The sequence below is a fragment of the Mobula birostris genome, unplaced genomic scaffold (genome assembly GCF_030028105.1).
Source record: "Mobula birostris isolate sMobBir1 unplaced genomic scaffold, sMobBir1.hap1 scaffold_2986, whole genome shotgun sequence".
Lineage (NCBI taxonomy): Eukaryota > Metazoa > Chordata > Chondrichthyes > Myliobatiformes > Myliobatidae > Mobula > Mobula birostris.
The window spans coordinates 16,351-38,492 of record NW_027276046.1 but is presented as its reverse complement, the minus strand read 5'-3'; the positions used below and the strand labels follow the sequence as shown (position 1 = coordinate 38,492).

At 44.3% G+C, this 22,142-nt stretch overlaps 1 gene segment (V, D, J or C); it reads right to left on the bottom strand.

Moving 5' to 3' along the window:
* Positions 1-5,131: 5,131 nt before the first annotated feature.
* Positions 5,132-22,056, bottom strand: LOC140192887 (immunoglobulin heavy constant gamma 2-like). The segment is given in 4 exon segments: positions 5,132-5,512; positions 9,770-9,912; positions 11,879-12,202; positions 12,286-22,056. Coding segments are annotated over 4 exon segments (753 nt in total).
* Between the last annotated feature and the right edge of the window lie 86 nt (positions 22,057-22,142).

Sequence of the window (22,142 nt, the reverse complement as noted above, 5' to 3'; positions counted from 1 at the left end):
AGGAAAGAGTCAACCATTTCATTTCTTCTACCAAAGAGCATGACCATACAATTCCCAACATTGTATTCCATCTGCCTCTTCTTTGCCCACTCTCCTAATCTAATCTATTTAACTGTTTCTGTATTGTCCCTGCTTCCTCAAAACTACTTGCCCCTCGACCTATTGTCTGCAAACTTTCCAACAAATCCATCAAGTCCAACATCCAAATCACTGACATATAATGTAAAAAGGTAAAATCTTTCTGAATGTTGTGGTGTACACCATCTGGTCCATGTGACTTATTTACCTTCAGACCTTTCAATTTCTCAAGAATCTTCTCTGTAATAGTGGTAGCTTCACACACCTCATGACGCCGACACCTGGAACTTCTAACAGACTGCTAGTGTCATCCTCACTGATGCAAGGTATTTATTCAGTTTGTCCACCATTTTCTTGTCCCCCATTATTACCTCTCCAGTATTTTTTCCAGTGGTCCGATACCCACTCTCGCATCTCTTTTACACTTTATGTATCTGAAGCAAGATTTGGTGTTCTCTTTAATACTATTGGGTAGCTAACTTTAGTATTCTGTCTTACTCTTCTTACTGATGTTTTTAGATGCCTTCTGTTGGTTTTAAATGCTGCCCAATCCTCTAACTTCCCACCAATGCGAGCTCAATGATATGCCCTGTCTTTGGCTGTTATGTTGCTTTTGACTTCCATTGTTGTGTCATCTTGCCATGGTTGTGTCATCTTGCCTTTTGAACGCTTCTTCCTCCTCAAATCCCCGTCTGAATCCTCAGGCAATGGCAGCGAGGCATTACAGAGGGTTATTTCCCTCTCGGAAATAGACTTCGAGGTTCAGCGTAAAAGAATCTTTTCCCTTCCTTCATACCTAGTGGCTGGATTCCATAAGCTTGGCTGCAAGTTCCCCAGACTGTTCAGATATTTCCTTGGTCCTCTCCTGAACGAGAGGTCCCAACTAGATGGTGTTGGGACTTGCAGTGTATTGACGGGAAATGGCTTGTTCATCCTTGAGGGCAGGACTTGGTCACTCGAAGGTCTCAGGTTACCTCAAACGGAAGGCAGCCCTATTATTGGTTGTTGGTCACGGGAGAGTCTGAGTCTCAGAACACCATGGCACAAACAAACCCTCTTATGATGACTGGAGCAAGCAATGATTCTCCCCTCCCTCCAGTCCACAGCTGGGGACATTCGGCCCACCAGTGACAGTCTTTCTCACAGTAAAAGCAGCGACCTTGACTCTGACGCCGGGACCTTTCATCGGCGGAGACTCCAGTACAATCGACCTGCATGGGTCCAACTGGATCTTGAGTCGGCGACGGGCTGGTTATGGTCCGAGGTTCGGGGGTGAAACTGCGATGCGTAGGGACTGGGATTGGACCGGCTCACTTTGATTTCCTGAAGTGGTCCCACTTTTGGTCTGCCAGATGATTATTGAGATGGATGGACTGATCACTCAAAGCCTCTGCGATCTCAGTTGGCTTTCCCGAGGAGAGGCATCCTTCAGTTCATCCGTGGCAGTAGAACATGCCCACGGCCTCCCCATTCCAACCACTCTTCTGGGCCAAGGTCCAAAATTCGACTGCATTGCGGCCGCAGACCATACCCACTGTTGAGCTCGCTGGCACCGATGAGGTGATTAAACACCTTCCTCATGGCAGCCATGAATTCCTCTGAATCCGAAGAGGTCTCAGACCTACATTCCAAATGCGTAGTGGCCCAGGCCAGGGCTCTTCCAGTCCGGAGAGAGATAATGAAGGCCACCTTTCCTCACTCTGAAGGGAATTGGGACAGCTGTAGTTCAAACATGAATGAGCATTGGGTGAAGAGCCATGGCAAGAACCCGAGTCACTGTCGAATCTCTCTGGGATTGAATGATGTGCTGGCTCCATACAAGCATGAAATGGCTTTTCCAAACGACCTTGGCTTCCTCCTTGCAAAAGTTGTTGAATGGCTACCTGGAGTTCGTGAATCTCCAGGCCTTGTCTGGAAATCCTTGTCACCACAGTGGACGAAAGATTTTGATATCCCACTGGGTCCATGTTTGCTCAATTGTAATGTGACAAGAGTCCTTGATGAGAATGGTTTGGACCCAATTGCCGGGGTAAACGAAGCAAGGTTCTAAACACAGTATCAAACTAGATCTGAGCGCAAAACAAATGCTGGATGATATCACCAGTTGGCTTATGATTGAGCACCGAACCTCTGTTCAGCTGTTCCTTAAATACTTAATTCTTGGTGCCCAAACATGATTATCAATTAGCAGGACCATCCTGATTCCCTAAAGGGGCCATGCCAGCTATCCATACTCCCGGAAGTTGGTGCAGTTGGGAGTGTCTTGTAATAACAACTTCTGGCTAGTCACGCTTGCCGTTGAGAATACCATGGACACAATCTTTGATATCCCTGTTCCTGGCAGCAGGGATGCAACATACCATCTGGGTGTCTCTATCGAGCCCACAGAACCTCGTCCCTGTTCTTCTGATGAAGGAATCTCCTATCATAACTACATTCCTCTTCACCTGTCTCCTCTTCTGAGCCACATCACCAGACTCAGTGCCAGAGACCCGGTCATTCTGGCTCCCCCCAGTAGATGGATTCCTCTCCATTGTTTCTAAAGTTAAATGCTTGTTATTGAGGGGAACAGCCACAGGTGTTCTCTGCACTGGTTCTGCATTTCCCCTCAATCTCCTGACAGTCACCCAGTTACCTGTCTCCTGCAACCTTGGGGTAACTATCTCTCTGTAGCTCCTGTCTATCACCTCGTCATTCTCCTGTATGAGTCGAAGGTCATCGAGCTGCAGCTCCAGTTCCTTAATACATTCTCTCAGTTGCTGCAACTCGGCGCACCTGGTACAGATGTGTTCACCTGGGAGACTGGAGTCTCCCAGACTTCCCACATCCCACACAGAGTGCAAAACCCTGCCCCTGAAGCCATTCTCACTAAACTACCATGTCCTAATAGATGAGGAGTGAACAAATAGGAACAGAAAGAGAGAAACCTTGTGGTCTTATGGAAGGTGGAGCAGGGTTGAAATGGAGGAAATTCATGAGACATAATCTCCCACACACACAGCCTTGTTGACTAATCCTAATCAACCCAAGTTTTTTGAAATAGCTCTTAACCCTCAGGTCTCCTCCATTAAAACCATAAGATATAGCAGTAGAATTAGGCCATTTTGGCCCATCAAGTCTGCTTCACCATTTCATCATGGCTGATCCACTTTCCCTCTCAGTCCCAATCTCCTGCCTTCTCCCTGTATCCCGTCATGCCCTGACTAATCAAGAATCTATCAACCTCTGCCTTGAATATACCTAAAGAATTGGCCTCCACAGCTGCATGTGGCAGCAACTTCCACAGATTCATCACTCTCTGCTGAAAAAAATTTGTCCTGATATCCTTTCTAAAACAGGCCCCTCAATTTTGATGCTGTGTTCTCTGGTCATAGACTTTTCCACCATGAGAAGCATCCTCTCTATATCCACTCTATCAAGGCCTTTCAACATTTGATCAGTTTCAATAATGTCAGCCCTTATTCTTCTGAATTCCACTGAGCACAGGCCCAAAGCCATCAAACGGTCTTCATATGACATGCTTTCAATTCTGGAATCATTTACATGAATTCCTTTGAACCCCCTCCAATGTCAGCACATCCTTTCTTAGATAAGGGGGCCAAAATTGCTCACAGTAGTCAATGTGAGGCCTTACCAGTGCTTTTGAAAGCTTCAATATTACATCCTTGCATTTATCTTGTAGTCCCCTTGAAATTAATGCTGACATCACATTTGCCTTCCTCACCACTGACTCAACCTGCAAATTAACCTTCAGGGAATCCCACACAAGGACTCCCAAGTCCATTTGCACCTCAGATTTTTGAATTTTCTCTCTATTTAGAAAATAGTCTATGCTTTACTTTTACGAGTTCCTTTACTTTTAACTCTGGTTCATTGCACAACCCCCAATGCAGAATAGCTAATTGCCTGGTGGGCTCAATCACCAGCTGCTCTGAAAAAACAAGCTCGTAGGCATTCTACAAATTCCTTCCCTTGGAATCCGGCACCTTAATGATTTAGTACAGCACAGGCCGTTCAGCCCACAATATTGTGCTAAACCAGCTATAAAGCAAATCAAAACCATCCAGACATCAATCCCTCCTACTTTCACCATGTGCATAGCCCTCCTACTTCCTTACAACAACTGAGAAAGAGATACTCTCTGTCCACTCATATGCCTCTCATAATCTTGTACACCTCTATCTGATGCTCAGAGGAAACAAACCAAGTTTATCCAGCCTCTCATGATAGCACATGCCCTCTAAACCAGGCAGCATCCTGGTAAACCTCTTCTGCAACCTCTCCGAAGCCTCAGCATATTTCCTATAGTGGGCCAACCTGAACTCTACGCAATACTCCAGATGTGATCGAACCAGGCTTTTATAAAGTTGCAAAATAACGTCCTGACCTTTGAACTCAATGCCGCAACTAATACAAGCAAGCCTTCTGCAAATCTTGTTAAGCCCCTTATTGAACTGTGTAGCCATTTTCAAGGTGATTGAACCTGGATCACAAGATCTCTCTGCTCAGCAACACTGTTAAGAACCTTGCCATTAAAGGTGTGCCCTTGTTCCCTTCATAAACAGAGGTACAATATTAGTTCTGATGACTTATGCATCTTAATTCGGAGCAGGAAGGCTGCCAGTGAACGGCTAAGGATTTCTCGAGCGAAGGCATTTTGCTACTCGGGGTAAAAGAGAGGCAAGACTGCGCAAGCACATGACATCAACCAGTAGAGCAGGAAAAGTTCAAAAAGAAGACCGCCATATTCAGTGGGCAGCATTCAGAGCAGGCAACGGAGTGAGAAGTAGCAGAGTGAGAGGGCTTTAGCTCAATGGGCTTAGGCAGTAGCGAGGCAAGGTGGGTTTACCTGTGTTCATAGCGGAAAGGAAGTATGTGTGTGAGGCTGGTGTTCTGTGCTCGGTGTCAGATGTGGGAGGTCCTGGAGTCTCCTAGTCTCCTAGACAGCCATATCTGCACCCAGTGTGTCAAGCTGCAGCTCCTAAGGGACCGCGTTAGGGAACTGGAGATGCAGCTCGATGACCTTCGTCTGATCAGGGAGAGTGAGGAGGTGATAGAGAGGAGTTATAAGCAGGTGGTCACACCGGGGCCACGGGAGACAGACAAGTGGGTAACAGTTAGGAGAGGGAAGAGGAAGAGTCAGATACTAGAGAGTACCCCTGTGGCTGTACCCCTTGACAATAAGTACTCCTGTTTGAGTACTGTTGGGGGGGACAGCTTACCTGGGGGAAGCAACAGTGGCTGTGCCTCTGGCACAGAGTCCGGCCCTGTGGCTCAGAAGGGGAGGGAAAGGAAGAGAACGGCAGTCATGATAGGGGACTCTATAGTTACGGGGTCAGACAGGCGATTCTGTGGATGCAGGAAAGAAACTTGGATGGTAGTTTGCTTCCCAGGTGCCAGGATCCGGGATGTTTCAGATCACGTCCAAGGTATCCTGCAGTGGGAGAGAGAACAGCCAGAGGTCGTGGTACATATTGGTACCAATGACATTGGTAGGAAAAGGGAAGAGGTCCTGAAAAAAAGACTACAGGGAGTTAGGCTGTATTTGATTTGGTATTGGGAAATGAACCTGGTCAGGTGTCAGATCTCTCAGTGGAAGAGCATTTTGGAGGTAGTGATCATAATTCTATCTCCTTTACAATAGCATTGGAGAGAAATAGGAACAGACAAGTTAGAAAAGCGTTTAATTGGAGTAAGGGGAATTATGAGGCTATCAGGCAGGAAATTGGAAGCTTGAATTGGGAACAGATATTCTCAGGGAAAAGTATGGAAGAAATGTGGCAAATGTTCAGGGGATATTTGTGTGGAGTTCTGCATAGGTACATTCCAATGAGACAGGGAAGTTATGGTAGGGTACAGGAACCATGGTGCACAAAGGCTGTAATAAATCTAGTCAAGAAGAAAAGAAAAGCTTACAAAAGGTTCAGAGAGCTAGGTAATGTTAGAGATCTAGAAGATTATAATGCTAACAGGAAGGAGCTTAAAAAGGAAATTCTGGGAGCCAGAAAGGGCCATGAGAAGGTCTTGGCAGGCAGAATTAAGGAAAACCCCAAGGCATCCTACAAGTATGTAAAGAGCAAGAGGCTAAGATGTGAAAGAGTAGGACCTATCAAGTGTGACAGTGGGAAAGTGTGTACGGAACCGAAAGAAATAGCAGAGGTACTTAATGAATGCTTTACTTCAGTATTCACTATGGAAAAGGATCTTGGTAATTGTAGTGATGACTTGCAGCAGACTGAAAAGCCTGAGCATATAGATATTAAGAAAGAGGATGTGCTGGAGCTTTTGGAAAGCATCAAGTTGGATAAGTTGCCGGGACCGGATGAGATATACCCCAGGCTACTGTGGGAGGCGAGGGAGGAGATTGCTGAGCCTCTGGCAATGATCTTTGAATCGTCAATGGTGACAGGAGAGGTTCTGGAGGATTGGAGGGTTGCAAATGTTGTTCCTTTATTCAAGAAAGGGAGTAGAGATAGCCCAGGAAATTATAGACCAGTGAGTCTTACTTCAGTGGTTGGTAAGGTGATGGAGAAGGTCCTAAGAGGCAGGATTTTTGAACATTTGGAGAGATATAGTATGATTAGGAATAGTCAGCATGGCTTTGTCAAGGGCAGGTCGTGCCTTACAAGCCTGATTGAATTTTTTGAGGATATGACTAAACACATTGATGAAGGAAGAGCAGTAGATGTAGCGTATATGGATTTCAGCAAGGCATTTGATAAGGTACCCCATGCCAGGCTTATTGAGAAAGTCAGGAGGCATGGAATCCAAGGGGACATTGCTTTGTGGATCCAGAACTGGCTTGCCCACAGAAGGCAAAGAGTGGTTGTAAATGGGTCATATTCTGCATGGAGGTTGGTGACCAGTGGTATGCCTCAGGGATATGTTCTGGAACTCCTACTCTTCGTGATTTTTATAAATGACCTGGATGAGGAAGTGGAGGGATGGGTTAGTAAGTTTACTGATGACACAAAGGTTGGTGGTGTTATGGATAGTGTGGAAGGCTGTCAGAGGTTATAGTGGGACATTGATAGGATGCAAAACTGGGCTGAGAAGTGGCAGATGGAGTTCAACCCAGATAAGTGTGAAGTGGTTCATTTTGGCAGGTCAAGTATGATGGCAGAATATAGTAGTAATGGTAAGACTCTTGGCAGGGTGGAGGATCAGAGGGATCTTGGGGTCCAAGTCCATAGGATGCTCAAAGCAGCTGCCCAGGTTGACTCTGTGGTTAAGAAGGCATACGGTGTATTAGCCTTCATTAATCGTCAAATTGAATTTAGGAGCCGAGAGGTAATGTTGGACCCTGGTCAGACCCCACTTGGAGTACTGTGCTCAGTTCTGTTCGCCTCACTACAGGAAGGATGTGGAAGCCATAGAAAGGGTGCAGAGGAGGTTTATAAGGATGTTGCTTGGACTGGGGAGCATGCCTTATGAAAACAGATTGAGTGAACTCGGCCTTTTCTCCTTGGAGCGACGGAGGATGAGAGGTGACCTGATAGAGGTGTATAAGATGATGAGAGGCATTGCCCGTGTGGATAGTCAGAGGCTTTTTCCCAGGACTGAAATGGTTGCCACAAGAGGGCACAGGTTTAAGGTGCTGGGGAGTAGGTACAGAGGAGATGGTATGTTTTTTTTTATGCAGAGAGTTGTGAGTGCGTGTAATGGGCTACTGTCAACGGTGGTGAACGTGGATACGATAGAGTCTTTTAAGAGACTTTTGGATAGGTACATGGAGCTTAGAAAAATAGAGGGCTATGGGTAAGCCTAGTAATTTCCAAGTTAGGGACATGTTCAGCACAACTTTGTGGGCCAAAGGGCCTGTATTGTGCTGTAGGTTTTCTAAGTTTCTATGTTCCTATGTTAATCCCTTTACGGAGGCCCAATACTTCCTCCAACTTTACCTCGAAATGCCCGAATTTATTTGTACATTCAGCACTGATCTCTTGGTCATCCACATCTTTTTCCTTTGTAAATACTGAAGCAAAGTACTCATTAAGTACCTCACTCACATTCTCTGCATCCAAGCTGATATTCCCCCCTTTATCATTAAGTGGTCCCACCCTCTCCCGAGTTATCCTCTTACCCTTGACATATGTATAGAATGCCTTGGGATTCACCTTAATCTAACTTGCCAAGGACTTTTCATAGCCCCTGCTGGCTTTCCTAATTTCCTTTAGTTCCTTTCTGGCTTCTTTATACCCCTAATGTGCTTTGTTTGATTCAACCTTTACATACTTGATCTTTTTCTTCTTGACTAAACTCATCACCTCTCTGAACATCCAGGGTTCTCTTATCTTTGCATCCTCATCCTTCCTTCTGACAGGAACATACTTTTCCTGTACTCTGTGCAATTGCTCTTTAAACACCTTCCACATGTCTGATGTGAACTTGCCAGAGAAAAGGTGTTTACAATTAACAATTCTTGGTTCCTGCCAAATGCCCTTGTAAATTGCCCTATGCCAATTTAAAATTGTTCCACAAGGATAATACCTATCCTTGTCAATAGTTATCCTGAAAGTTAACGAGTTGTCACTCTTCCCTTACTGTTCACCCACTGAAAGATCAGTCACCTGGCCAGGCTCATTCTCCAGTACCAGGAGCAGTATGGCCCCTCCTTTCATTGGACCATACACATATTGATTTGAGAAACCTTCTTGGATGCACTTAACAAATTCAGCCCGATCAGAATCCCTTAAACTCTCCCATGTAGCATCAGCAAATCTTGAAGCCAGGTTAATTGTTCCCCTGCAGTTCAGGTGCAATCCATCTCAATCAACCTGCATACTGAAATTCCCATTGATTATCTTAACATTGCACTTTTGACATGCATCTTCCGTCTCCCATTGTAATTTGTAGACCACATATTTGTTATACTATTTGCAGGTCTGTTTCTAATTCCCATCAGGGACTTTCACCCTTGCAAATTCTTAGCTCTACCTAGAACGGTTCTATACCATCTGATCCTATGTCACCTCTTTCTAATCATTTAATTTAATTTTTTACCAACACAGCCACACCACACCTTCGGCCTACTTCCCTGTCCTTTCGATACAATATGTATCCTTGGACATCAAGCTCCCAGTTATACAGTAATCTTCTTTCAGCCACAATTCAGTGATACCCATAATGTCATACATGCCAATCTGTAGCTGTGTTACAAGTTCATCTAGCATAGTGTATTCCGTATACTATGTGCGTTCAGATATAACACCTTCAGTCTTGTGTTTATCACAGTTCAAAATTTTGTCTCCCTTTTACATTGTAACTCATCCCGTTGACGGCAATTTTACCCGAACATCAACTTCTTCTTGCTAGCAGTCTCACTACACACTGCTTCTGTTTGTAAACCAACAACTTGATCCTCAACCCTTTCACTTCATTTCCCATCCCCCTGCCAAATTTGTTCCAACCCTTCTGAACAACTCTAGCAAACTGGTCTGCAAATCTATTTGCCTCCATCGATTCAGGTGTAACCTGTCCCTTTTCTACAGGTCATAACTTCTGCTTATCAAGGCCCAGAGTCTTCGAGTAAAGAGGAAAGGTGTAAAGTTCCCAGGGGTTGTGAAGGGCTTCAGACTGCATTGTCTGTTGACTGTGCTGTCGTTGGGATTGCAGTGTCAGAGAATGCAATGTGAAGTAAGGAAGGTGAAAGTTTGGGTTTCATGGGAGTCTCTGTTAGTCACTTGGTTACCTTGATAACGGTGACGAAGGTGCTGTAGAGGAAACTGATGATGAACAGAATGGCAAAGGCAGCAACTGTAAGCACATTGTCATCTCCATCCACGTGTCCCTGTTCTTCCTTCCCCTCCTCTCCTGTCAAGTCTGTGCAGATTCCTGAAAGAATTGAGAAAGTGAGACTGTTAGTTTCTTGTCGATGTTTCTTGAAGATCAACATGGCAATAAACTTGAGTAAACTTAATGACTCAAGTCATGTTTCCCCACAGCATGTCATTTGTAACCAGGGAGCAGCTGGATAGAGCTAAATGAACTAGTTTCTCCGAAACGACTATGTTCGCTCCGTTAAAAATATTGACCAGATATTCACTTAGCGTTCATTAAACATCATCCCAGTTTGTAATTTACTCTGGGAAGTGCATGTATGTTCAGCAGTCCCTCCAAGACAGTTTATCCAAAGACCTGCTGTTAGTTCCTGCGTATTCATTTCATTGATTATTATCTCTGCAGTTAAAGCCTTTCAGACTGCTAACAGATCTGCCAGCCTTGTGTGAGTGGCAAAGTTTGTCATGTGTGTTTCTGCCCAATATCTAAACCATGAATAAATCTAGTGAATAGTGTCAGCACTGAACACATTGCTGCAGGTCACAGGGCATCACTGTCTACATATTGTCCCTTCTTTCTGTAGCTCTCCACTTTCTGAATGAGATCACTAAATGTCTTCACAAAGTTGATGAAATATCTTTCCCTGTCAATTACCTTTGTATATTTGAAACTGCGGACCAATCCAGAATGTTCTGTCATCTGTACAGTAGAAACTAGAATACACATACACCTATAACCATTTGAATGTCTGTCTGCCTGTCTATATAATGAAGGACAGAACCAACCAGGCAACACTTCCAGCCCCTCATGTTTGAGTCACACAGTTGTATCCCAAAACATACCGGCACGGAACACTGGCAGCCGAATGCTTTCCGTACCTTCTTTATTGAACTTTGATTGCACAAACACAGGCTGACATTCAACCTCTCATGTAGTCTACAGAAGTTTCCAACAGGATCAGACCTGACACTAGGAAGTTTTTAAAAAAAACTGCAGGATCTCAGACATGTTAGTAATTTATTTTGATGTATTTAATCATGGAAATATATATTTCCATTTTGAGCTAATGAGAAAGAACTTGCAGGTAACCTTGCTTGTTTCAGGGAGATAAACCACATTGTTGTAGGATCAGCCACCAACTGGAGGTTGACCAGTGGGGTAGCTGGCCACGGGAATCTCTGCTGCAAAGAACTCAGTGACCTGACACTTGTCCTTTTATCTGATGAGGAAGTGTAGCTTTAGAGGGTTCCTACTGGGAATGGACTTTTTTATTCATCTGAAGTTTTCCTGGAATATTCTGCTCTTACACCATTCAGGCTAATATTTACACCAGGAGTGATCTCTCCACATCTAAAATGTAAAGGCTTTTTACTTTTGGAAATGAAAGAGAAATTGTGGAAAGTGTTCAGTGGGTTAGAAAACACTTGTGAACAGAGAAAGGGATAACATTGAGAGAGCATCACAAGTGTACTCTGTACCATTGCTTCAGCACTAGTTCTGTGCCTGGCTGAGTACTGTGCATCTCTCTGGTTTACTGGAACTCAACAACTGTCTGGTGTCCAGTTACATTCCACGATGCCTGCTCCAGTGAAACTCAGTTCCTCCAGTTCTGCTGACAGATAGACTTGCTTCATGTTTCTGAGATGCTGGTGTGAGAACATTGACCCTGCAGTCATTATTTCATCATTCCCTCACTGACAAGGCCGGCATTCCTTGCTCTGCTCCAGCAGGTCCGTCACAGAGCAGTGAAGAGTTTGGTGTGGGACTGATGGATACAGGTAAACAGGGTAGGAAGGGCAGTGTCCTTCACCAAAGAACATCAGTGAAATAGTTTGTAATCTAAAACTGGCTTGAAGCATTGAATGAACTCTGATTCTTTCCCACTCTCTGCCTCTGCATTATTAATCCACTCACACAATTACAACAATGCCAGACTTGCCGTTACCTATTGACCTTGCTTGTCCCTGGGTTGTGACTGTGGCAGAGGATGTCAACAGTACAGTGAATCTCAGAATCATACCTTGAATGTTTTTCACATCCTGCCTGACACTGGTGTTGGAGGGGGGATGAGACACTGTGCATCTGAAAACTGAGTCTTCCTTCCACTCCTCTGTGCTCACGGTCAGGTCGTAGCTGGCAATGAAAGTCCCTGCCTGTTCCAGAGCAGTTGGTCTCACACTGGTGTTGGAAGAGATCAGAGAGTCCCCTTTCTCCCAGGTGGCGGTTATTTGTTCCGGGTAGAATCCAGAGGCAACACACTCGAGGGTGACCGTGTTCCCACTGTTGGTCCCTCCCTCTGGCGGTGGCAGCAGTCTGACTTTGGGACTTTTTGTCTCCAGTGGAACTGATGGGCAAACAATGGAAATGTCAAACATTTTTACTGAGGTAACCAACGTTGTCCATTTTAATCGCTGACCTCTTGCCCACCTTTGGTACTTTTTGTCCGTGCTGATACTGGTGAGGTTGCAGAAGGTTGTCGGGCAGAGCAAGTGTACTCCACCCCACTGGTCCACTCCTCCACACTGGTCTGGAGTTGGCTGATCACTGTATCTTGGGTTCCTTCCTCTCTTGGTTTTTTGGTCACATTTGCTTTAATTTTCTCCCTCTCGTTCACTTTCCAGTGGATTTGGACCTGGCTCAGATCAGCACCCACAATCATACACACCAGAGTAGCGGTCTGGTTGATCCACATCTCTTCAATGGAGGGATTTTGGATAAAGACGGACAACTCTGTAGATGAGTAATAGAAAACTTACAAACTGGACGATATCTATTGTCAGCTGGCTTGACAACTTCAGCTCAGACTTATCCTGAAGCTCAACTTGTACATAATTGTACAATGGGGTGAAATCAGGTTTGTCTGCAGAGTGGGTTTGCTCATCTCTGTTTACAACCTTTGAATGAGAAAACAAAATCAAACATCAAGGAGCTTCTTTCCTTGGGACCCAGTTGGGTCACAACAGGGACTACAGGACAGTTGCCCAGCTACGTGACATTTAGCTGCTGCAATGCCAATCAAATGCACTATCAGAGCTGTCAATTGCAATGAGAGATGCAGTTTCTCATGAAAGACGACATTTCCTGAAATCTTCTTGTCTTGGAGCATGTGAGAGCCTGTAGATCCATTTGTGACATTGAGCTGAATCAATGAGCTGCCTCATATCGTTAGGACTGAGCCTGAGATTCCTCCAGAATGAAAATTCTGATGCTGACTTTCGAATCTCCCATGAAAAATCTCTCTTTTCATTTCTGTAACTTGCCTGCCCTAGTCAATGATCTCACTTTGTTCCAGTTGTCCTATTCACTTCATCTATTTCCATCTCTACACTTTAAACCTCCCTGCCATTCTATTTCCTGTGGAGTCTGCTTTTCACTTGCTGGACACTCATAGACATGGCTTTGTGTCCCATCATCCACATCATTAGTAATATCAGTGAATAGTTGCAGGGCGGACAAAGATCATTGCAGGGCACTGCTCACGATTAAATCCTGCTGAGTTCAGTCCCCTGTCACATGACACAGTGATAATGGAGTTGTTGATGAATGATTGCAAACAATTTCAGTCCATTAGTCTACAGCAGATCCAGGCATGGTGTGGGGCAGCCACCTCAGGCCAACATCGGGCAGTCACTGGAAGAGCTGAGCGCCGTGATCAGTAAACACGAAATAGCACACCCGGATATGAACCAGGACATCTTGAGGAAGTCTCTGAACAATGACCACTCACATATCTCCTGTGGAACCAGACGAGCCAACACTTGACCACTGTGATACCACCATCAACAACGGTTACCGTGCCAGCACATGGCCACACTTTGGTAAGGCTGATCACCTGGATGTACTTCAACTCCCAGCATATAGGCAGAGACTAAAGACCACAGCGTTGGTAGCAAGGACCAAGAAGATATCGTCAAGGAAGACAGAAGTGCGCCGACAGGACTTTTGAGTTGGTGAACTGGATAATATTACTGCACAACAATTTTTTCAAAAATGTTGCTTCCTCAGAGTTTTTTTTATTTATGATAGACTGCTTGAAGATGAACACAAATATAATTTCAGACTACTTGGATCACGTAGGAATTTGGAGAAACAACAAATTAACTTTTATTGAATATAATGTGTTTAATTGCATAATGGTGCTGATGCTTTGCAATAGTTCAACTAAGATGAAAATATTTTGTTAATGATTTTCATTTGTGCTCAATGTCTGCGGCTTCTTGCTTAACTGTCCAAAAATAATCCACCAGCATTGATGGATTCCAGTTGCCCTGATATCTTTTCTCCATGACCGCAACGTCCTGGTGAAACCTCTCACCATGCTCGTCACTAACAGCACCAAGATTTGCAGGGAAGAAGTCTAAATGGGAGTGGAGAAAATGAATCTTTAGTGACATGTTGCATTTCAAGGTTTTGTATGCTTGAAGCATGCTTTCAACCAGCTGCATGTAGTTTGGTGCTCTATAGATACCGAGAAAAGTTTCAACAACTTCCTTGAATGACTTGTGATTTTCTCCGGTCCCACTAGAAATTCTTCAAATTGCCTGTCATTGATGACCTGTTTGATTTGTGGACCAACAAAAATACTTTCCTTAATCTTGGCATCAGTTATTCTGGGAAGCATCTGTCTCAAATATCAAAATCCTTCATAGAAATGTTTGTGCCTGGTGATAGCAAATTCCATCCTTACAGTCCTGAACCCAAAAATTATTACTAAAACCTGTCCTGCCATGCAGCAGCCGTGCCGCCTAAGCATGCCCAAGCATGCCTGGACAAGATAGGAATCTTTCCAGCTTACATTGTAGGCAACATTTTAATTGACTTGAATTATGAATTGAAATAATAAACATAAGTGACTTCAAAAAATGGTGCGTGATAGGGAAATTTCATGATGATTTTCATGATCGGTAGCCCAAAATTCAAAAGATACAGCTAAAGGTATTCAGGAAGCAAGATCTTTGTTGTCCAGTGTATTCAGAGACTTATCTTCAAATCGGAATGAATATGCCACAGTTGTCACCAACTTTGTCAAACCCTGTGTGGATAAGTGTGTGCCTTCAAGAACATACCGGACATACCCAAAGCAAAAGCTGTGGATGGACCAGGAGATTTGTAGTCTGCTGAGGGCTCGATTTATGGCAGTCCAGGCTGGTGATCTAGCATTAGACAAGAAGCCCAGGTACGACCTGCGGAAGGCTATTTTAAGAGTGAATAAACTCATCTTGGTCAAGATGATGCCAGAATGCAATCCTCGCTCGGTCAACCTCTTCCAGATTGCTCATGAAGATATCCTTTTTTGGTCTTTTATGTCTGTTTTTCTCCTTAAATATGTTTCTGGGACTGTTAGAGTTAGAGACTGCGATTTTGATTGGAGATTGTTTCAGTGATCCAGTACCTTGCTGACTCTGAGAAGATTCTGAGCATGTACTCAGATCACCTCGATGCAATGAAACTTCAAGACAGGGTGCGAGCCGACGATTGACTCCATTTCGCCATTTAAAGCATTCATTAAGCGAGTGAACGTTTTGGCGCCGATGCCTGTCTTTTGATCACTGCTGGAGATGGATTCTGTGAGCGGCCTTTTGCTTTGTGTCTTGCTGTGACAGGCGGGTCGGCCTCTCTGCCTCGTGTGGTGTCCCTCTCCTGTCTTTCAATGAATGTCGGTGATATCGGAGATGGTATTGTGGTTCTGTATTTGTGGATTCGACTGTTGTGTTTATGGACTGTGGACATTTTCAGACTTATATTCTGTGTTTTTTATCGCCCGTTCCTTTTCTGTTTTGTAGTGTGACGGGAGGGTGTTTGGGGGTCGGTGTTCTGTTAGCTTTTTGTGTGGGGGAGGGGTTGTTTTGTGGGGTCGGTGTTACTGTTCTGTTTTGTGAAGGGGGGTATCGGGGGGGGATTGATGATTGGGATGCCATTTTTGTCAGTGGGGGGATGGGGTGAGTTTCATGTTTCTCTCTGAACGACTTTCATGTTCTTTCTTGTTTTCGTGGCTATCTGGAGAACACAAATTTTAAGTTGTATGTGGATACAGGCTTTGATAATAATGAACCTTTGTACAATTCCAATTGAACTTAGTGAAGGAATCAGATACCCTTCAGCTCTGGCAGACTTTTCAGGCCATTACTTCCTACAAGGTGAAACCTAACAACATGAATGGCAGTGATGCTTCATTCCCAGATGAGCTGAACACCATTTAAGCACACTTTGAAAGGGAGAATGAAACTACATGTGGGTGAATCCCTGCAGTGTCTGGTGACCCTGTCATCTCTGTCTCGGATGCCAACGTCAGAGCAGCTTTCAAGAGGGTGAATCCTCACACTGAATCAGGCCCTGATGCTGTGCCTGGTACGGAATTGAAAACCTGTGCAACCAACTGGTGGGAGTGTTCAGGAACATCTTCAATATCTCACTGCTGCAGTCAGAGGTTCCCATCTGTTTCAAAAGAGTGAGAATCATACCAGCGCCCAAGAAGAGCAGGGTGAGCTGTCTCAATGACTATCGCTCAGTTGCACCCACATCTACTGTGAGGAAATGCTTTGAGAGGTTGGTCACGGCCAGAATCAACTCCTGCTTAAGCAAGGACCTGGACCCCTGCAATTTACCTGTTGCCACAATAGGTCTACAGCAGATGGAATCTGACTGGCTCTCCACTCGGCCTTGGATCACCTGGACAATAACAATACCTGCTGAACATCAGGATGTTGTTTACTGATTACAGCTCAGTGTTCAACACAATCATAACCTCAGTTCAAATCAACAAACTCCAAAACCTGGGCCTCCAGACCTCTCTCCACAACTGGATCCTTGACATCCTCACTGGGAGACCACAGTCAGTGTGGATCTGAATGAGCATCTCCTCCTCACTGACAATCAACACTGGAGCACCTCAAGGATGTGTGCTTAGCCCACTGCTCTACTCTCTCTGCACCCACAACTGTGCGACTAGGTAGAACTCAAGTGGCGTTTATAAACTTGCTGATGAACTATTGTGGGCAGAATTTCAGGGTGATGAGGAGGCATACAAGAGCAGGATAGAGCAGCTGGGTAAATGGTATCACAATAGTATCCTTGCATTCAATGTCAGTGAGATGAAGCAATTGATTGCAGACTTCAGGAAGGGTAGGTTGTGGGAACACACGTCAGTCTTCATTGTGGGATCAGCAGTGGAAAGGGTGAGCAGTTTCAAGTTCCTGGGTGTCAATATTTCCGAACATCTATCCTGGGTCCAACTTATTGATGCAATAACAAAGAAGGCATGGCAGTGGCTATATTTTAATTGGAATTTGAGTAGTCTGGGTATGTTGCTAAAGACTATCGCAGATTTCTATAGATGTACCATGGAGAGTATTCTGATTGCATTACCATCAGGAAAAGCTGCAGGAAGTTGTAAACTCAGCCAGCTCCATCATGGACACCAACTTCCCCAGTATCAATGACACCTTCAACAGGCGATGGCTTGAGAAGGCAGCATTCGTCATTAAGGTCTCCCACCACCAAGGACCTGCCCCCTTCTCATTGCCACTTTCAAGCAGGAGGCACAAGAGCCTGAAGACACACTCAACATTTGAGGAACAGCTTTCTCCCCTCCTAAATGGACAATGAAGCCATGAACATTACCTCACCATTTTTTCTTCGTTTTGCACTACTTATTTAATTTATTTTTTATATTTACTTCATATAGGAATTTATTGCTTTTTATTATTAAGTATTTCAATGTACTGCTGCAGCAAAACACCAAATTTAATGACAAATGACAGTGATATTAAAGCTAATTCTGATTCTGGTCGAAGAGGTTGGTCACCATGGACTCAAAATCACCAACCACACCTCACGTCTGTACTTATGAAATACTGTCTCTCTAAACATACCAGCATTGTGGAATACTCACAATGATACCTTTTTGTATTTCCTCTATTCATCTTTGATTGGTAACACTGACACTTACACACACTAATCCTCTCATTGGGATGACCTGGGAGGAACATGTGTTCTCAGTCACCATCGGGAAATAACGTCTAATCTCTGACCCAACAATAAAGCTGCTGTGTTTGACTCAAGTGAGAAATACAAAACACTTTACACTGAATCAGAACTGGTGTCAGGGTTCCAGTCGCTTGAGCACAAACTGTGTGTGAGGAGTACAAGAATACAAGAGCAAGAATGTGATGCTGAGGCTTTATAAGGCACTAGTGAGGCCTCACCTTGAGTATTGTGAACAGTTTTGGGCCCCTCATCTTAGCAAAGATGTGCTGGAATTGGAGAGGGTCTAGTGGAGGTTCACAAGGATGATTCCAAGAATGAAAGGGTTATCATACTAGGAACGTTTGATGGCTCTGGGTCTGTTCTCACTGCATTTCAGAAGGATGAGGGGGGATCTCATTGAAACCTTTCGAATGTTGAAAGGCCTAGACAGAGTAGATGTGGAAAGGATGTTTCCCCATGGTGGGAAAGTCTAGGACAAGAGGGCACCCCAGCCTCAGGATAGAGGGGCGCCCTTTCAAAACAGAGATGTGGAAAAACTTCTTTAGTCGAAGTGTGGTGAATTTGTTGACTTTGTTGCCACATGCAGCTGTGGAGGCCAAATTGTTAGGTGTATTTAAGGCAGAGATTGGAAAGTTCTTAATTGGACATGGCGTCAAAGGTTACGGGGAGAAGGACAAGAGCTAGGGTTGAAGAGGAGAAAAAAAATGATCAGCCATGATTGAATGATGGAGCAGACTTAATGAGCCAGATGGCCTAATTCTGCTGCTATGTCTTATGGTCTTAAGGTCTTTTGGAGTTCCGCAAAATGTTAGGCATGTCGTGGATCACGTAACGTGTTCTGTGTCCTGCATAGAGTAAGGGTGATTTTGTTGAGACACACTGAGGTTGAGGTCCTGTTCAAAGGGCACCGACACCAATGATTCCTTTGAAGACCTCCCTATGTCTCTTTCTAGGTCTGTCTGTCTCTGCTTTAGCCACTCAGATTGTCCTCTGCCTTCTCTCTTCAAACATCCACACAGTTTTTTTATTTGCATAGTTCTGATCTCATCCTTTGTCTCTTCTTGCAATTCTCTCTGTCTCTGTCTCCACTGAACTCACAAGAAGAAAAGAAAACAGGAGAAAGAGTAGACCACCAGATTCCATGCTCTGGGCTGAGATTTCTGGGGATTCGTTCCCTCTGAGAGAAGAAATTTCTCTGCACCTCAGTTTCAAATGTCTGGCTCCTTATTTCGTAACTATGTCCCCTTGCTTGTGACTCTCTGATGGGTGACAATCTCTCAACATCAACCCTCTTGTGCCCCTTTTGTATCTGAAATGTTTGAGTCCAGAAATCCTGGATTCTTCTCAACTGCAAGCAATGCAGACACTGACAGTCTGGCCTCGGTCACTGTCTGACAGTCACTTCAGTTACAGAGACAGGCCCTTTGGCCCATCTAGTATTTAAACTGCCTAGTCCCATTGAATTTCACCTAGACCATAGTCATTCATACCCCTCCCATTCATGTACCTACACTCCAAATTTAGCCTCAGGAATGTCTTATACAACTTCAACATTACATCCAATCTCCTGTACACAATACCTAGATTTGTGAAGGCCAATTGCAACACATCTCACTTAAATTCCATCTGACATTTTTCTGCCCATTGAGTCATAAAGAAGTACAGCCCAGAGACAGGCCTTTCAGCCCATCTAGTCATTGCTGAGCCATTTAAACTGCCAAGTCCCATTGACTTGCACCCAGACCATCGCCCTCCATACCCCTCCCATCCATGTAACCATCCAAACTTCTCTGAAACATTGAAATCGAGCTTGCAAGCACCACTTGCTCTGGGAGCTCATTCCACACTCTCATAAATCTCTGAGTGAAGAAGTTTACCTCATGTTCCTCTTCAACATTTCACCTTTCACCCTTAACCCATGATCTCTAGTTGGCGTTCCTCCCAACCTCAGTGGAAAAAGCCTGCTTGCATTTACCCTATCTATATCCTTGATAATTTTGTATACCTCCATCAAATCTCCCCTCAATCTTCTACGTTCCAGGAAATAAAGTCCTAACCTATGTAATCTTTCCTTTTGACACAGTTTCTCCAGTCCTGGTAGAATCCTTTTAAACTTTCTCTGTACTCTTTCAATCTTATTTACATCTTTCCTGTAGGTTAGTGACTGCACACTGTACTCCCAAATTAGGCCTCACGAATGTCTGATACAACTTAAAGATAACTTCCCATCTCCTGTACTCAGAACTTTGATTTATGAAGACCAATGTGCCAAAAGTTTTCTTTATGATGCTATCTACCTGTGCCCCCATTTTCAATGAGTTATGAACCTTTGTTGTACTGCAATCCTCAGTGTCCTATCGTTCACTGTGTAAGACCTACCCTGGTTGGTCCTACCAAAGTGCAAAACCTCACGCTTGCCTGCATTAAATTCCATCTGCCATTTTACCATCTGGTCAAGATCCCACTGCAAGCTGTGATAGTCTTCCTTGCTGTCTACTCCACCTCCCAGTCTTGGAGTTAATTACAAATTTGCTGATCCAGTTAACTATATTTTCATCTAGATCATTGATTCAGATGACAAACAACAATGGACCCAGCACCAAGCCCTGCGAAACTCCATTAGTCACAGGCCTCCAGTCAGATAAGCAACTATCTACTACCATCTGTGGCTTCTCCCACAAAGCCAATATCCATTCGAAATTACTACCTTATCTTGACATATCTGTAGAATCCTAAAGGATTCTCCTTCACTTTGCCTGCTAGGGCAACCTCATCCATTCTTTTATCCCTTCTTATTTCTTTCTTAGGTGTTTTCTTGCATTTCCTATACCCCATAAGTACTTCATTTGTTCCTACCTGCCTGACCCTGCTGAGACTTCCTTTTCCTTCTTAATCAGGGCCTCAAGATCTCTTGAAGACCAAGGCTCCCTGAATCTGTCATTGTTGCCTTTTAATCTGACAGGCACATACAGCAATGTGCTCTCAAAATTTCATATTTGAAGGTTTCCCACTTACCAAGTACGCCTTTGCCAGAAAACAGCCTGTCCCAGCTCACACTTGCCAGATCCTTTCTGATACCATCAAAATTGGCCTTTCTCCACTTTAGCATCTGAACCTGTGAACCAGATTCATCTTTTTCCATATTTATTTTGAAACTAATTGCATTTTGATCAGTAGATGCAAAGTGTTCCCTTACACTATCTTCTGTCAGCTGCTCTGTCTCATTCCTTAAAAAGGCATGAAGTATTCCACACCGTCTTGTTGGGACCTCTCCGTAATGATTAAGGAAACTTTCCTGTGTACATTTCACGAGATCCATCCCTTTTATAGAATGGGAGTTCAAGTCAATATGTGGAAAGTTGAAATAACACACAATCACAACCTTATGTTTTTTGCAGCAGTCTGTGATCTCCCTACAAATTTGTAGCTCTAAATCCTGCAGACTGCTGGGTCGTCTACAATATGGCCCCATGAACAAGGTCATACCTTTCTTATTCCTCATTTCCACCCATAAAGCCTAACTAGAGAAGTTCTCCAGTCTCTCCTGACTGATCACTGCTGTGACAATTTCCCTGACGAGCAACGCTATCCCTCCTGCACTGATGTGTCTAAAACAATGGAACCCTGGAATACTGAACTGCCATTCCTGCCTCTCCTGCAGCCAAGTCTCACTAATGTCTACAGTATCAAATTCCATATGTTGATCTATGACATGAGCTCATTTGCCTTTCCTACAATAATACTTGCTTTGAAATATACGCAACTCAGAACATTACTCACACCATGCTCAACTGTTTAATTCCTGACATCTGTCTCCACAACCTCTCCACTATCTGTCCTGACTCTCTGGTTCTCATACCCTGCAACTCAAGTTGCATCCCCCACCCCCGCCATGCAGCACAAGCAAACCTTTCCGTAAGGATATTAGTCCCACTTCACTGCAGATGCAAACCATCTGCCCTGACAGACAGACGTTTAACTGCGAAGTTGCAACAGAACAGTTCCCAACAATGACCAGGTGAGGAGCAGCGAGGTTAGTGGGAACAAGGAACCCTCATACAGTGATCCGACATCTTCAACACTGATATGACATTTGGTCAGTGGTTTCAACTCTGAACTCTTCGTCAGATGGCCGTAGGTTCTAATTTCTCTGACCATTAGTTGACAGCTGATCACTGGGACTCATGATGCAGGAAGGGTTTAGACACCATAGATACAAAGACACCTATTTCTCCCCGAATGTGCGCCACCTACCACACCACATGTTGAAGGTTCCTTGTTTCCCGTCTCCAAAAATC